At 42.0% G+C, this 15,717-nt stretch overlaps 1 protein-coding gene across 1 annotated transcript in view; it reads left to right on the top strand.

Moving 5' to 3' along the window:
* The first annotated feature begins 14,877 nt into the window (after window positions 1-14,877).
* The window catches only part of SPATA6 (spermatogenesis associated 6), a 37,810-nt gene continuing 36,970 nt past the window's right edge, over window positions 14,878-15,717 (top strand). The window contains exon 1 of the mRNA XM_015870510.3: window positions 14,878-15,091. Coding sequence (XP_015725996.1) covers window positions 15,044-15,091 — 48 coding nt within the window. The 5' untranslated portion in view covers window positions 14,878-15,043. The remainder of the gene's footprint in view (window positions 15,092-15,717) is intronic.

Below are 15,717 nucleotides of genomic sequence, written 5' to 3'. Positions count from 1 at the left end.
ACATAAAAGAAGTTAAAGCAGTTCTCTTTGCAGCCTGGAGCGTGGTGCTGGATGGTGACAATTCGTAAGCAGAGCTCACTGCATTGTTTTGTAGCAGAGGTTGTTAAAAACATTTGACATGGTTTGCAAAGGAGCTGATTTTAGTCCCCTGCACATCTCTCTGTCCTTGCAGTGAAAAAAGATTTCAAAGCACTTTGCCAGAGCTGACGATGATTTTCCTTGTTGCTTTCATAACAGCATGCTGTGGGCCATAGTATCAGGGTAACAGCAGAGAGCAACTTGATTGGGTCTGTGCAAATCCAGGGCCAGCAGGACAATGTGTGCTGACACAGGTGCTGCACTATGGTTAGATGCAATCTTTTTCATAAGCACACCCTGTTTGCACCCTTCAGAATGATGGCCTACAGAGTTGCTCACTATCTCCTTCTGGCATGGAAGAGCTGGAAGGTTTCCTGGATCCACAGGACCCAGCACAGCTGGCCATCATCTCTTTTCTCTGGAGGTAAGTGCATGTTTGTGGTGCATGAGAAGGGCCTCAGATCAGCTCAGACATGCTACATCTTGCTGTGGTTCAGGCAGGGCCTAGAGGAGCACCTCTCATCACTCATGTTCTTCCCCATCTAGTAGCTCTGAGTGGAGATCCAAGGGCATCCATGGGAGCCATGCTACAGCACTGTGGCAGTCTGGGGTTGTCATAGCCTGGGACTGTGATTTATTTCCCATTTCAAGAAGACTACTGAGGATTTGTACCCATCTCCCTTTGGTTCCTGGTGAAGGTAGGGGATTTTTTTAGTTTCATTCTCAGTCCATGCCACAAAGACTATTCCCATCAAGGGGATTTTTCTGTTGCCACCATGTCTCATTTTAAGGAAGGATAATGGATTCCTAGAGGTGGAATTTTTTTTAGGCACTGTGTTGTCCATGTTACGTGATGCATTTGTGAGATGCCCCATATTGAGCTGTGCTGCAGGAAATGATGAGGCTGCTTGCTTTTGTTTGCAGTGCTGAATGCAGGGCCTGCAGGGAAACCAGGCACAGCTAGTGGGGAAGTTGTTTTCTGGCAATCCATGTTGTACTTAGCACTTTCATTTCTTCCTCCCCCTAAGGGAGATTCCTTTCCCTCTTGGTTGGTCACAGCCCTGTTGCACTCCCAAAGAGTTTAAGAAGCTGATTCTGAGTCACAGGGTGGAAAATATATAGCATGTCCAGGGAGATTTGACTAAGAAGCAGAAGGAAGAGGAGAGAAAGAAAAAGAAAAGGTGGAGAAGCATGATTTAACTTCCACTCAGAACAATGTTGGATAGATACTTGTTTGCATGGGGATGGCCATTAGAGAGCTTGCAGCATGGAGGATTGGGTGAAACCTATCAGGTCAAGAAGAGTTCTGATTTTCCTCTAAATATGGATAGGACTTAATGCTGGAAATCCGGAATGCCTCTTCCAGTTCTTCAGTGGATGTGATGCTGCAAGATTTAGGTTAAAGAACAGAGTAGCTCTTTCTCTGATTCATCTCTCCCATTCAACTACCCCCCAAGAATTCTACCTAGTACTAAAGTTCCTTCATACAGCCTTTTTTCCCAGGTGAGGAAACACTTATTTCTCACGTGGTTGTCCAAGACTCAGTTGGCAGCTTTGGGACATGAAAAGGTCACAGCCAGAACCAGGAGGGACCAAGACGCTGCAGCTAAGCCACAGCCATGGGTGCTTGGCTACATCACCACATGTGTCCCAGGGCAGTGCTGGCATGGGTAAGTGGTAATTAAAAAATGCACACAGAACAAAATCCTTTCTTATTGTGAGCTCTCTAGGAGAAAAGTTACTGGTAAGATAATAAAAAGACTAACAATTATGATACAAGCATTTGTATTAGCAATGGTATGGACTAGCCCGGTGTTTCTGCACTTGAGAAGCTCAAGCACATCCAATGCAGTCAGCTTTTCACTTTCTAGTGCTGCTGAGCTGCCTGTTATGCATCAAGCAATTCCAATTGTGGCTGGGCCAGTTCTGGCATCAGAAAACCTGTTCTGTCCCAAACCAGGCTGCAGGGCAAATCATTCATCAGCACGACCACAGAATGCCAGTGCAAAATCACAGGAGAAACTATCCCTGTGTACTTTTAAATCATCAAGCTAATAAGTACCCTGGATGATAAGATGTAATCTTTTAAATGCAGTATGGATTTCTTCCCCTGAATTATGCATGATAACATCTTTAGGCATGAGCTTTATTTATTTATTTATTTATTTATTTCCTGAAGGAGCTGTCTTTTGGTGGTGGTGGAAGTAATCACTATGTTTTACAATTAGGGAGGCAGGCCCAGCGAGGGCTCCCTGTTGCTAGACAATCTCTGCTAACGGCTGGGCCCTAGGATGGTGCCAGAGTATCTCCAGGCGATGTAAGAGTGTTAGCACAGCGACTGAATGAGCAGATGTGGATTCCCAGGAAAGGTAGTCAATTCTCACCTGGGAAGAGATGCCTCAGGTTTCAGAAGGGATCAGATAATTCATAGAATCTTAGAATTGTTTGAGTCGGAAGGGACCTTTAAAGGTCATCTGGTCCGACTCTCCTGCAATGAACACAGACACCTACAGCTCCATGAGTGTGCTCAGAACCCTGTCCAGCCTGACAGTGAACGTATCCATGCACATCACCATTCAGAGCAGATTCTGTCACATACATTCCCCATTTGGGGATCCAGTGTGAGTTAAGCTGTTGGATGAGATCATCTCAGGAACCTTTCCAACCTCATCCTTGCTAAGATATTGTTCCTGTTTCTTATACCAGGCCCTGACTACTATCCCAGTCACTGCAGCAAATCACATAATGATATCTAAGTCTCCTGCAGCATTTTTTGTTCATTGTTCTGCAGTGTGTCTGCAGAGGTTTGTAGTTCTTCATCCCTTCTTAGCACCTGGGGAAACTGGGACAGTCAGAAAACAAATGATTTGATTAAAGATGTTTGAGAAGACAGGAGCAGAGGGACCAAGTCTCCAGAGCATCACCTCCCACTCTCAGACCGGCACTACCATGTGTAGTAGTAGACTTCATGTATTTTGATCTATTGACAAGTACAGCTTTATAAAAAAGAAAAATTATGTTCTGATTTTCTCATGAACACTGTAAATCATTGAGAAAAGCAGACGCCTGTACATGTCTACCTACACACAAACACAGAGCCCCCACTTTATGTATTTCCTTAAATTCCCGGTCCTGACTGACAGGAACAACCTGCTTGCTGGTCTTTTGGTGAGCTGGATAAATACAAGGACTGTGTTTGTATGGTAGAGGGGAAGCCAGCCTTTTATGGACAATTAATCACAGACATGTATTCTTTATTTCCTATTTATGGGTGACACAGCAGGCTGAATTGTAATCAGCTCTCACTATAGTGGGTTTTCATGTCCCTGCTTTCAGCAGTTAATACTTCCGAGAGATATCAGCCAAGGGAAGAAGTGGAATGAATATGGATTGGGACCACTCTCTCCTTTTAGTGACTACTTTTGTTCCTTCAGAGAAGGAACAAACTGATGCCTTGTGTGTGTGGGCTCCAGGGATGGCACCCTGGAAATGGGTGCAGGTAGTGAGAACACGTGTCCCACATTACTATGCAGAATGGTGAACTGAATTCAACTAAAACCAGAGTCTGAACCCAACTTTCCACTGCATCTATCTTACACAGGGGACAGGGGCTGGTATGGCTGTATGTGGGAAGTTTGGCAGAGTGTGTGCCATAGTGTTCAGCCCTGACATTGCTTCCAGTATAGCCCAGCAAAACTTGTTTAAGGACTTCCCACACAAGGCTTATTGCAGGAATGGCCCCTCCATTCTTCTTTGTTTTCTAATTTACAAATACACTATAACAGAATGCTCTTCAGGAGAGACACTATCTTAATCCCTTTGTTCAATGAGAAGAATAACTAACAGAGCTCTCACCTCTTCTCCTTGGATGATGTGCAGTTTTGCCTTCAAGTTACTAAAGTGGTTTTACTCATAAGATAAGGAATTGTGTTCTGCATGCTGACCTAAGTGATACCACTGTACGTCTGAATTTGGAGTCAGACTACTGAAGTAATTGGAATTGGTTGGGACTATGACTGGCACACGTGGTATGCGGTATTTCTGGCATTGATATCCAAGCAAGGTAGTGGGGAACTGTTACACTGCTCTACACCTGGCCAACCCATGCTGTGTAAAATGCAGTTGTTATGTGTGCTACTAATTGCACAGTAGGCGATTAAAATGGAGAGTGTTTTAAAAGTCAAATTGGCCTTTTACATCAAGTAATTTGGGATCGGGGCCAGATTGCTCTGGATGCTTTAGATACCTGACTCAATCACTGAGTATGAGACATCAAAATGCCTTTGGGGGGAAAGAAAAAGAAAAAAAAAAAAAAAAGCCTGCAGCCCTTAATCTTTAAATTTCATCTTTAATTTTGGAGTGAAATTGGTGCTTAGAAAATATAGCTTAGGGAGGGCAGGGAAAGGAGAGTCCAGCGAGGAAAAGTGAAATCTCGCTGAGCCAGGACTGCCATCAGCTGAAGAAGAGATGAGACGTTAGCACACAGCTCAGGCTGGCTCGCTTTCAGGAATACATTGACAAAATTGATGCGGAGAGATGACGCCATCCAGCCCCTAAAAACTTACAGCCCTTTAAAATGAGGACCCCTGGGTGATAGATACTTTCCCAAGCATTAAGACTCTGGCAGCCCAACCAAAGTACAAGATCAAGAAAGTAAATTTGAAGGAGTTACTTTATTACAGATAACACAGCCTTTGCCAGATAGCCACGCTTCAGTTAAGCCCACCGAACCAAACTCCACGTTGCAATTCAGTCCAGAAAAGTAGCTTGCCTTAAGATATGACACAGGACAAGCAAAATTAATAATTTTGAGTAGTATCATCATAGGAAAAATGTGAGAAGGTTTATTTTCCCTTCTTTTTATCAGGACTCTTTTACCTTCAGATTCTCCTCCTGGGCTACGATTCAAAGCCAAACTTTCTTTGTGCTGCTTGGATCCAGTTTTCATGCCCTAGCACAAAACCAGGCCTTGGGAAAAGAACGAAGTAAGATGTATATACATTGTACCAAGCAGAGAAGAGACACTTCAGTTCTACGGCAGTAGCCACTGACTGGAAGAATTTAAGTGATTTTTGTGAAATAAATGTTTAGCCCATAAAGGAGTTTGTGGACACGGAGACTTAAAGGTTGATGATTTGATCTTTAGGGGTTTGACCATTCAAGAGGCAAAGCAAGTGAGCACAATTCCACTTCAGTACTTACGCAAAGGAATATTAAATTTAGGTATCTATTTGTTCGCCTTGTAGAAGAGAACTGCCTTGATAGGACAGGGGACTCAATGAGGATGATGGAGCAGACCATCACAGCACTGGCTGAGGTTGTTAAAATCCTTAAACTAACTAATTTCCTTTTCTTACCTTTAAACTTTTTTCTTTTTTCCCAAGTTTCTATTTGAATCAACATCCAAAGACACAGAAACTACTAAAGAACATGCTCAAATTTGAGGTAGAGTCCAAGTCAGGAGGTTAATGAAGTTCAAGGTGGGGGCATCCTTGAATCACCTGTGCCCACGTCAGCTGAGAAGCAAGTGGAGTGCTTCCCCCTAGGACTGCTGTTCTTTGTCCTACATCAGGTCTTTGCAAGTCACGTCAGTAAGTGTGGTCCCCAAACCCCAGCAGTTTATAAGAGAAAGCTGTACCCAGGGTATCTTTTTTTCGAAGCAGCAAAGTTACAGCTTTAGAATGATGTTCATTTTTATTTTCCGATCATAGCTAATTAAAATAAATTAATGGAAACATAGCCAGATCCAAAAGTCTATTGGAAAAGAAGCGTTGTAGTTTAATTATGCCACTATGTTGTGTACGAAACAAAGCCCACTGAAATCTGAATACTTGATGATCTTTGGAATTTGACTAAGAGCTCTCTGGCCTTAGGGAGAAACTTGACAATTACTAATCTACATATGCTGACAATCTCTACATATCAGGGGCCCCGTGAGGGTCTTTAATTGCTCTGTAAACTTCAAACTGGAGTGTTCTTCAGCAGGAAAAAACAAGATGCTGCATTCAAGCTAAAGAGAGTGGTAGTTGACATGTTTATTAAATACCCTGGACCCAAAGGATTGCAGAGTGGAAGGTTCTCTGGGTAGAAGAAGTTACAAATGCAGCATCAGATTTATTCAAGACAGAACGATTACATGTGAATGCTCAGGTGCAACAACGGTATGATGCATCCAGGAAAACTTTCTGCAAAAGTATTTCAGCCCATCCAAACTATGCTTCCAAAGCCCTTTTTGCCCCATTTCCTTCAGTTTTATGACTGCACATACAAAATGTCTGCATGATTTTAATGCAAATGGGCAATAGACTTTATAAAGTTTTGAGCAGGGCTTTTTCAAGAGCAAAATATGTGACGTTTGGTTTAGTGTTGTGTGATGGTAGACAGTGAGTTTTGTTTATATATCTGGCAGAGGGAAGGATTCCACCCTCCACAATTCCTTCAACTCGGGACTTGAATTTATCCCAGATATTTCAGTGGGTTTGGCTCAAAATGTAGCCGCAGGAAGACTGATAGTTTCATATCAGAACTGGTAGTTTCATAGCCCTTCCCCTTTATTTCCAGTATGACACAAGCTCACACTCCAATGATTAAGGTTACTTCTTGTTACTGACAGCACAGAGGGTTATCCTGGCTCAGTCTCCTAAGACTGGATTGACTTGATCACATCAGCTATAATGTTCACCTTGTGCATTTTCAACGTAATCTCCAAGCAAATTTTGATCATTTCCTTTTTCTTTCTTATCTTTCTTCTTGGCCACAGCCACAGGTATCTGCTTCAATTGCTAATGAAGTGCACCTGGATGAGACACCTGGGAGAAAGATGGAGCAGGCCCTTGGCTGAGCTCTTCACCCTCAGAAGCCATTGGATAGAGCAGGTGTCAGTCCTGGTGAGAGTCTTTGTGAAGTGCTTTACCACTTTTGGGGGCACAGAAGGAACAGGGAGCTTGGGCTGCAGGCAGTGGGTTGTGCAGCATTGGCCTTGCTATGCAGGGAGGTCAAGCAGGAAATAGTTGGAGGGAATAATCAGGAAATTCCCAGCGCTGGCCTTATTCTGGTTGCTAATACATCATCCAGACCTCTGAGTTTGGAGAGGGAGTGTGTTATAGATGCAACACATTAAACAACTTTAACTCCAGTGAGCAATGGCACTACTATAACACTTGTTTATTAGCAAAATGCATCTGATCTCAAAGGCCTGCATGACAAGTTCATTACATATCAATTTAATTAGCTGATTTACATTTAATTTACATTTCAATTAATGTCTTTAGCAACAAAACGTTGCCTTAATAGGGTAATTGCCTGTTAGGCAATATGTAAAAGAATAAATAGTCACATTCTGAGGAAGAATTCCTATTTTCAATTTTTTATTACCATAAATAACCTAAATAATTATTGCTCTTAAGGGGCCACGTCCCAGTTCCCTTCTGGGCCTAATTATAAAGACTTAGTACCTCATTAAGCAAAATGGTTTCAGAGTCACAGAAAAGCATTACTCTAATCGTGACTCATTAGTTTCAACAAAAGAGGGGAAAACTGCAAAAGTCGGCACATTTCACCATATTATTCTTGCAGTTCATAAGCAGCAGCACATTCGAGAAGTGGCTGCTACAGCTGTGTAGGCATTTCTGTCCTGAAGCCCTGCTTTCAGAGTGGGTTTTGTATGTGTAACTTTGGTTGTTAAGAGAGTCCTGTCAAGCTGGAGAAGCTGGCACGTGCAGCCCTGGCACAGAGCGAGGAGTTGGAGCAGGTTTGTGTTTTTCTCTTCCCTCAGAGCTTGGTTTGAGGCTGTAAGGAAGAATGTGTCTTCTTCTGCCATGTCAGCAGGGCTGCTGTCACCACCAAAATACATCCCAGTGCAGAGAAATGGATGTTGGAGTTTGGTGATACTAAGAGCCCTTCATGATAGTGCTCCTTCATTGTAACTTGTAGCAAAATTGGAAGGAAAAAATGAAATGATCAAGGTTTTCTATAGCAAACGATAAACTCCTAATCTGCTAAGAATAAACAGATCTTTTGTAAAGGAAGTGTTTAACTGATGAGCAACCTTTCTCCACAGTGTTATTTTCCTCATTAACCTTTAAATGATGATTCAGATATAAAAGAAACACCAACTCAAACACCGTGCTATTCTTTCTTATGTTGCAGATAAATCCAATGCTAAAAATAGGATTTGTTGATGGTAGCAGTGTGCAAGAACAGGCAACCTGTACTACCATTTTTATTTGCTCGGTTTCATGTGTGTGGTTCATTTTTGTTTTGCTGTTTTTGTTTATTACTGGCAAACTGCTTCTGTTCTCCTTTATACCTTGATGCCATAAGTATGTTAGGTGATGTTCCGTATCCCAGATCTGTAAGGAGAGCTCCTGCCCTTGCTGCCCAGCCATCCAGCTCTGACACCTGTTGAAGCTTCAGAGGCAAATCATCTGAACTGTGTATATACCATTAGAAAAGTGAGGGGGGGAAAAAAATATCAGGTTGAAGTCTTCTAACATTAAAAGCAAACTTTCACTAGAAAAAGGAAATGGGTAAATAGTGCTTTCCCTAGAGGGGAGAAGGGGAGAGAGAAGCTTCCATTTCTCCCAGAAATTACCATAAGAAATTAATTGCTTAGGCTCAGATTATGTCCTGGTATTTCACATTTTATTTTTGCTCCCACGCTTGCTTGATGTGGAATTCTCTTCTGTGCTGCTAACTCAATTTTTTTTTGCTTTTTAAAGCTCATTTAAAACCTTTCCTACTTTCCTGTGTCGGTGATTAACACTAATCCACTCTCCCCCTTTCTTTTCATATGGCTTCTTACACTCACCCCTTGCTACAGACTGCAAGAATTCTAATTGGTGTCTGCTCTTCTTTTTGGGTTTCCATTTTTCCTTTCTTCCTGCTCCATTTTCTCTCTGTTGCTGCATGCCACCCTGTTACGCTCCCTAGCCCAGATCTGCCTAGTGCTCTAAAGGATTTGCTGATTCTCTTTAGGATGGACTCTAATAATAGCCACAATCCTCCCCCTTTACAAATCTTCTTGACAAAGAAAAAAATAAATGTTCTGCCATCCAGAGTGAATTCCACTGAAGACTGAAAGTTCTTGTTTAAGTAATAATAATAATAATCTTCTTGACATATTGGGAGAAATTGTAAAGGTGTAATGTTATAATTTATGAGGAATTTGAGATCAGATCTCAGAGCACCCTATTAAACGAGTAACTCCAGCCGTTATTTGAAGAGGATGTTTAGCTTTTCTTCTGTAACTGAACACCACACTAAAATTTATACCAGGAAAACAAGCCAGCCAGAAAGTCCTTGAGGTTCTCTAGTGACTTTGCTGTCAATCAAATTAACATGGAAGAACCTCAAACACTGCTACTTTAATGGGCAGAGGGACAAATCCCCTGCCACACTGCAGGAAGGCTTTTCAAAACAAAATGTGACTAGATGCCATCCGAGCTGGATGAGGCTATAATAGAAGCCTGAACCTGGGACTACAATGGGATGTGATGGATATGGAGCGTTAACTGCCATTTCAGATGGCCTATGCCCCAAACTGCAATTTCTCAGCCTGCTCTTCACCTGCTGTCTCAGCCTGGCTGCCCACAGACAGCCCTTTTCCTTGTTTTACAGTGTTTCTTGCAACTGATTCTTTGGTGCCAAACTCTGTCTGTAGCAGAAAGAGCAGGAAATGCATATATTTCCAGTGAGCACTGTGTATTAGATATGTGCTGCAGGGTGAATGCTCCAGAGCAAACTGGCTAGGGCCCTCTCTGTGGCTGCTCTGCCCAGTAAGCAGTACTTTAGTCTTCAATATGCTTATGAGTCACAACATTCACAGAGGGAAGGTAAAGTCAGGCCATCGCTTCAACCTCCTGGATATCACAGACAACAATAATTAAATTCTGTTGTCACTTCTTTTTTTTGTTTAACAGGTTAGGGGCTTTTTTGTGTGGCTTTTTGTATTTGTGTGTGTTTTGACAAAACCATGCCTTCAGTCTGCTCCATTGGAATTGTCAAAGATGGAGATTTAACTTTCCCTTTGAGAGTTGACTCCAGTGGATACTCAATTTATGTATTAAAATACAGCACTTGATTTCTGATTCAAATTCTTCTGCTTTCAGTTTCTACCAGCTGCCTCTTGTATACTCTTCACAGTTATATTACATAACTGTTTAGTATCTTGCATTTTATCAACACAAAGGTACTTAATGGCTGTAATTGAGCCCCAGTTTTTGGCTTCCTGCTCGGGCCACTGAGCTGTCAATGCTGTATCTAGAGCCATCAGTGCCAACATTCTGCCTTCATTGTGGCACCATGTTGGACACTGCCCCACCAGCTGCTCTATGCTCCTGCAGGGCCACAATCACATCTCTGGGATGGCAGAAGGACTGGCAAGAAGAGCTGGAAGATTCTGCTTCCTCCACCACCATTGTCTTGCGTTGTTCTGCTAACCTGACAATGTTCTTTTCTTTGCTTTTTAAATACAAAGCCATAAATGCATAAGGAATAAAACGCTCTAATTTATTCTACAAAAGTGTTCATCAAGTGAGAGACAGGACTCTGGGAAAAGATTAAGAGCTTACATTTTTCATTTGACTTATTTCGCATAAAATTTCATAGAGGATAAAATGATGGGAGGCAAAGAAGCAATGATATTTCTGTTTTATCTCTGTCTAAGGACCATAAATCTTTCTGAAGTATCATTAATTATAGCAGCGCAATTCACAACGCTATTGTTAAGGGTCTATCAGCAGTCCCATTATAAACCCCCTATTTTCAGGGGTTTATAACTTGGTTAGAATAATTTTGTTTCAGGCAAAAACTTTGCTGGGGCAACGCCTCCATCTAAGATAATTTTAAAAAAAAATACAAGAAAAATTAAAACACAAAGGAAAGTATTACCTCTTTTGAATTGATTAACGGAGAGCCCAGGAACTTTCTAGGGGTATAAATCTAATACTGTATTGGCTGATTGTATCTGTACCATTTGTGAATTCATAAAACTGAATGCATTGAAGTTATCTCTTAGATGAATTTAGATCATTCTTTTACAAGGAAAGTTTCCAATTACCATGGCTGAATTCAAGATCTGGAATATTCCTCTAGTGGCTGTAATCAAATCAGATTTGATTTCTTTCTTAGCTGAAGCCAGTCAAGAAAGAATTTAGCAGACCTGGAAAACAGCTTACATGTTAAGAATATTTCAGTGTCTTTGGGTAGCCTGCCTTATTTGTTTCTTTCTCCACCGCAGGTATGACTTCCATCAAGAATCAGTGAAGGTCAATGGTCATAACCAACCACGTGAATTTTGGCTTAGCAGCAACACAGAAGATTCACTCTGCTATGGCTGAGCCACGGTGAAATGTGCTGAGAGGTGCCGTTTCTCCAGCTGCATGGTGTAAAGTGTTCTTCAGTAGGCATGAGTGAGATTGGGAGGACGCAGGTAAGAAAGGTCATGGCTTCCCCAGCAGAACAAAATGACCAGGCAGCCTTTTGCCCATAGTAACCTGTAGGTTCATCGAGGAAGCCTGAGAGCTCTGCCCAATGGAGTCCTTGCAGGCTAGGAAAGAGCAAGATGAATGTAATACACCACACCATGATGGGATCGACAGAGCCATTGTGGTCTGTTTCTAAAGCAATGGATATTAATGAATGCTAACTTCTGAGCAACTTCTTTCCTGCTTTAAAGCAGAAAGATTAGATGAAAATGTATTTTGTGAAGAGTGTGCTGACACCCTCAGGTAATCTCCATCCTCTGTCCTCATCAATAATCCAACAGTCTACCTTCCGTGTTACATTACTGTCTGCAGTAATGCAATTCACTTTAGTCCCCTTAGATCCTATTAGAATCCCTCACATTACAAAATTCTTCCAGCTCTGCTCTATAGTGCACTGGGATTGTTTAGTCTTAACTTTTTTTGGCTGTTTTCCTCGACTACAATTCTTTGCACAGGAACAGACTTGTGAATTGCACATTTAACCTAGCAGTGAGTGAGAAGATCAAAAAAAAAGTAATGCGTGTGGGTATTGTCCTACAGGGTCTCTAAAGCATTCTGATTCTTCTTTGAACACTAGTGAATGCAGCTTGCTATAATGAGTTCCACTATCTAAAGTACTTTCTTCTATCAGTTTTGATTGTGTTGTCTTTTAATTTCATTGCCTGTGTCCTTTGAAAGGATAAATAGGCACGGGTAAATAGAAAAACACATTTCTACAAATTACTCAGTCCCTTATGTACCTTTTTTGTATTACATCTTACTTTTCTCCTCTCCAAAGTAAAGCAGTCTTAATGTTTTGTTTGTTTGCTTTTTCTAATATGGAAATCTTTCCATATCTCATAATTTGTTGCTGTTATTTGAGCAGATGTCTTCCTGGAATTCTCCACAGTTATTTATGACAAGACAATCACACTCTATGATGTTATCTAAAATAGAAGCACTTGATATACGTAGGCTGCGGTCTTTTTAGGCTGCTCCAACAACATTAAGGTCTTAAAAGTAGGAAGAAATGGCTCTCTGACAACACACTTACAAGAACCGCAGTAGAAGGAGGAGAAATGTGGAAAGCTCCTTTATTTCCTTCATTCTTATGGCCAGAATAAATATGAAATACCACTTTGTACCCAGTGTAATGCTTCCCGTGTTTACAGAGAGAAACGTTCATGGTTTCTTAACCAGAAGCAAACCTCTGACACACTCTGTGACATTAGATTTGATCTCTGATCTCCAGTCTTATCTGATCTGTTTCTCTCTAATCCACAGTATTTTTTAGATTCTGGACTTTGCAATATCCATTGTTTGCATCTGTGATTCTCGTGCATTTCCCACCTCACCCATGTTGTAACATATACCTATATGCTTAACTTATTGAGGCCTGATTCTGAGGACCACTGCAAAAATAGGGTAGAATTGTTGTGATAATTATCTTAAACCAGTATAACTTCAATCTTTTGACAGTTTAAGTATTGAGTATTTTGATGAAATTGAAGATATGCAGAAGGGCTGAGGACTGGAAAAGAAGATTTTAAATGGAAAAGACTGAAAAACAACATTAACAAAAATGCAAAGCTGCCTTTCAGGCTCTTCTATTACAAGGATTCCAAGATTTACTTTTGTAAAAGCAAAGGAATTCACTCATTTTCACAGAAGGGAAACTTTATAGCAGTAAAAACCTCAGGTCTGTTAAAGTGGCATGCCCTTTGTGGTTTTGCTTATCGATTTTGGTTATTAGCAAATGGTTTTGTGCTGAAAGACAGGATTTCCTTGCATCACTGTTCTTGCAGTGCAAATGTTTGACTAAACCATACACTTCATCATGACCATGAGATACAGATGGATCTCACAATGCTGCAGACAAGGCTGGACAGGAAAAACACTGCAGCAGCATCCTTCCCTTCCAAGGTCCAGTGTGGTGAGATGGAGAATGTCTGAAGATCTGAGGAATGGAGAAGCATCTCAGTGCTGACTGTCCACCCAGCCTTCCCAGGTTATCCTTGGTTTACCAGAGAAAAGGGTTGAAACTCACTGCTTTTTATCACTGCAGAGAGACTTACTGCCTTGTCTTGCACTCCTTTTCCAAGGGTTGTAAAGCATTTCTATTCCAGGTCACTACACGTAGATGTTGAATTTTCATCACAAACATGATACCATTTTTTTACTTCAGCATTTATTTGTCTTCTGGTCTTATATGGCCACTCATAATAAAATCTCATACCTCACAATCTTTAATACATTATTTATCCCTCCAAAAAGTATGTGTATTGGTATTACACTGAAACAGACTGTCCATTGAGGTAGTGGAGTCACTATCCCTGAAGGTGTCCAAGAACTGTGGAGATGCTGATTGCTCAGGTGTCTCTAATATATATGTATAGTATTAATTAAAAACCAAAACATGTTAAGAATGGTGATTCCTTCCCAATCACTTAGTGCTTCTATGGGAGCTGTTGAGTCACGGCCTGCACCACTGATGGAGCAGCTGGGGAAAGGACCAGGTGAGTCCTGGGAGCACAGGTGAAGGCAATTCAGCTCTGTGAGAGAAGGGGTGGAGCCTGGCTTCATTTAAGGAACCTTGGACCTCATTTAAGGGCTGATGATGACAGGGGAAGGTTCTCTGTGTGGAGAGCCATCCTTGGTGAAGCTTTCTTCTTCAAACCTGGAATCTTCTGCTATAGGTGAGCAATCTTTTTCTTTCTTTCATAGCACTTTCCTATTATCACAGAATGACCTGGGTTGGAAGGGACCTCAAGGATCATGCAGTTCCAACCCCCCTGCCTAGCAGGGCCACCAAACATACACCTTTACTAGATCAGGTTGCCCAGGGCCCCATCCAACCTGGTCTTGAACACCTCCAAGGACGGGGCATCCACAACCTCCCTGGGCAGCCTGTTCCAGGGCCTAACCACTCTCCAACCTAAATCTTCCCTCTTTTAACTGGGAAAACCATTTCCCCGTGTCCTGCTATTGTCAGCCCTTTTGAAGAGTTTACTCCCCTCCTGGGAGTAAGTTCCCTTCAGGTACTATTATGCTGGTCCTTTTATCATCACACCTTTACATGTTGAAATTAAAACATTTGTGGGATACATTTGTGCTACTGCCCTCTTTTGGAAGCAGTTATTGGCACATTGAGCTGCTTGTCCTCTCTCCAACTGCTCTAATATGGAATTATCTAAAGGCTTAAACCCCTCCCAGTCTGAGGCTGCAGTGAACTGCAGTTAGAAGAGGAAGAAAGAAAGAGAGACACAAGGAAGGAAGGAGCTTCCTTCCTCCTTGTAGGAAGGAGCTGAGGCGCAATACACTATGGGAGTGACGACAATTGTGCGCCGCCCTAAAGGCTGATTCCTCAACGCCCCTCCCTCAGGCGTTGTGCGCATGAATAGTGGGATGTAGAAGCGTTGTAGTTGCCGTGACAACGGTGTCCGGCCCGCGGCTCGGGTTCGGGTCGGGAGCCGACTCCTTCGGCCCGGCCCGGCCGCTCCATGCCGCGGAAGGTGCTTTGTTGCGTCCTGCAGCTGGAGATCCGCTCGGTGAGTGTCCGGGCCGTGGCTCCTCCGGCCTACCCGCTGTGTGAGAGCCGCTCTTGTTTCATTCCGGAAGGAGTTTGTATTGGATACAGTGTTTCAAAGGGTCTCATAGTTACCATAGATGGTATCAGGGGGGAAAAAAAAAGACAAAACAAAACGAAAAACAGTCCAAAATTCAGCTTTTATATCTTAGTGTTAAACCATTCACAGCTACACTATGGTTAGGCAGTTGTTTAACACAGTGAGATGTTGTTATATACACAGCAGGTCTGTCTCATTTCTCATTGCTATTTTCTCTCTGTCTTTCTCATGGTCTCTGATTTCTGAGTTCTTATTGGGAAACTTCATGAGTGTTCTTTGATTTGGGTCAATATAGTGTTTAAAGATGTGGATTCCAGCATATATGGGTGAATATTTTTAATAGCAACCCTTAATTGATGCTCTCCACTTCAGCACGTTACTGATGCTGTCCTTTGGCCAGTCCTGTATTACTATAGGACTTTCTTATTAACTTCATAGGTAGTAATATCTTACATGGCACCATATGACATTACTGATGCCCAGATAAAGCTAGATATCCTTTGCCCAGAAAATAGGCCTGGATTTTGCTTGTCTGATCTTTATTAAAT

The sequence above is a fragment of the Coturnix japonica genome, chromosome 11 (genome assembly GCF_054131305.1).
Source record: "Coturnix japonica strain WE chromosome 11, WE-NBRP24, whole genome shotgun sequence".
In the NCBI taxonomy this organism is placed as follows: domain Eukaryota; kingdom Metazoa; phylum Chordata; class Aves; order Galliformes; family Phasianidae; genus Coturnix; species Coturnix japonica.
Note: the sequence above shows the minus strand (reverse complement) of the source record. Positions and strands in the feature narration are given on the sequence as shown.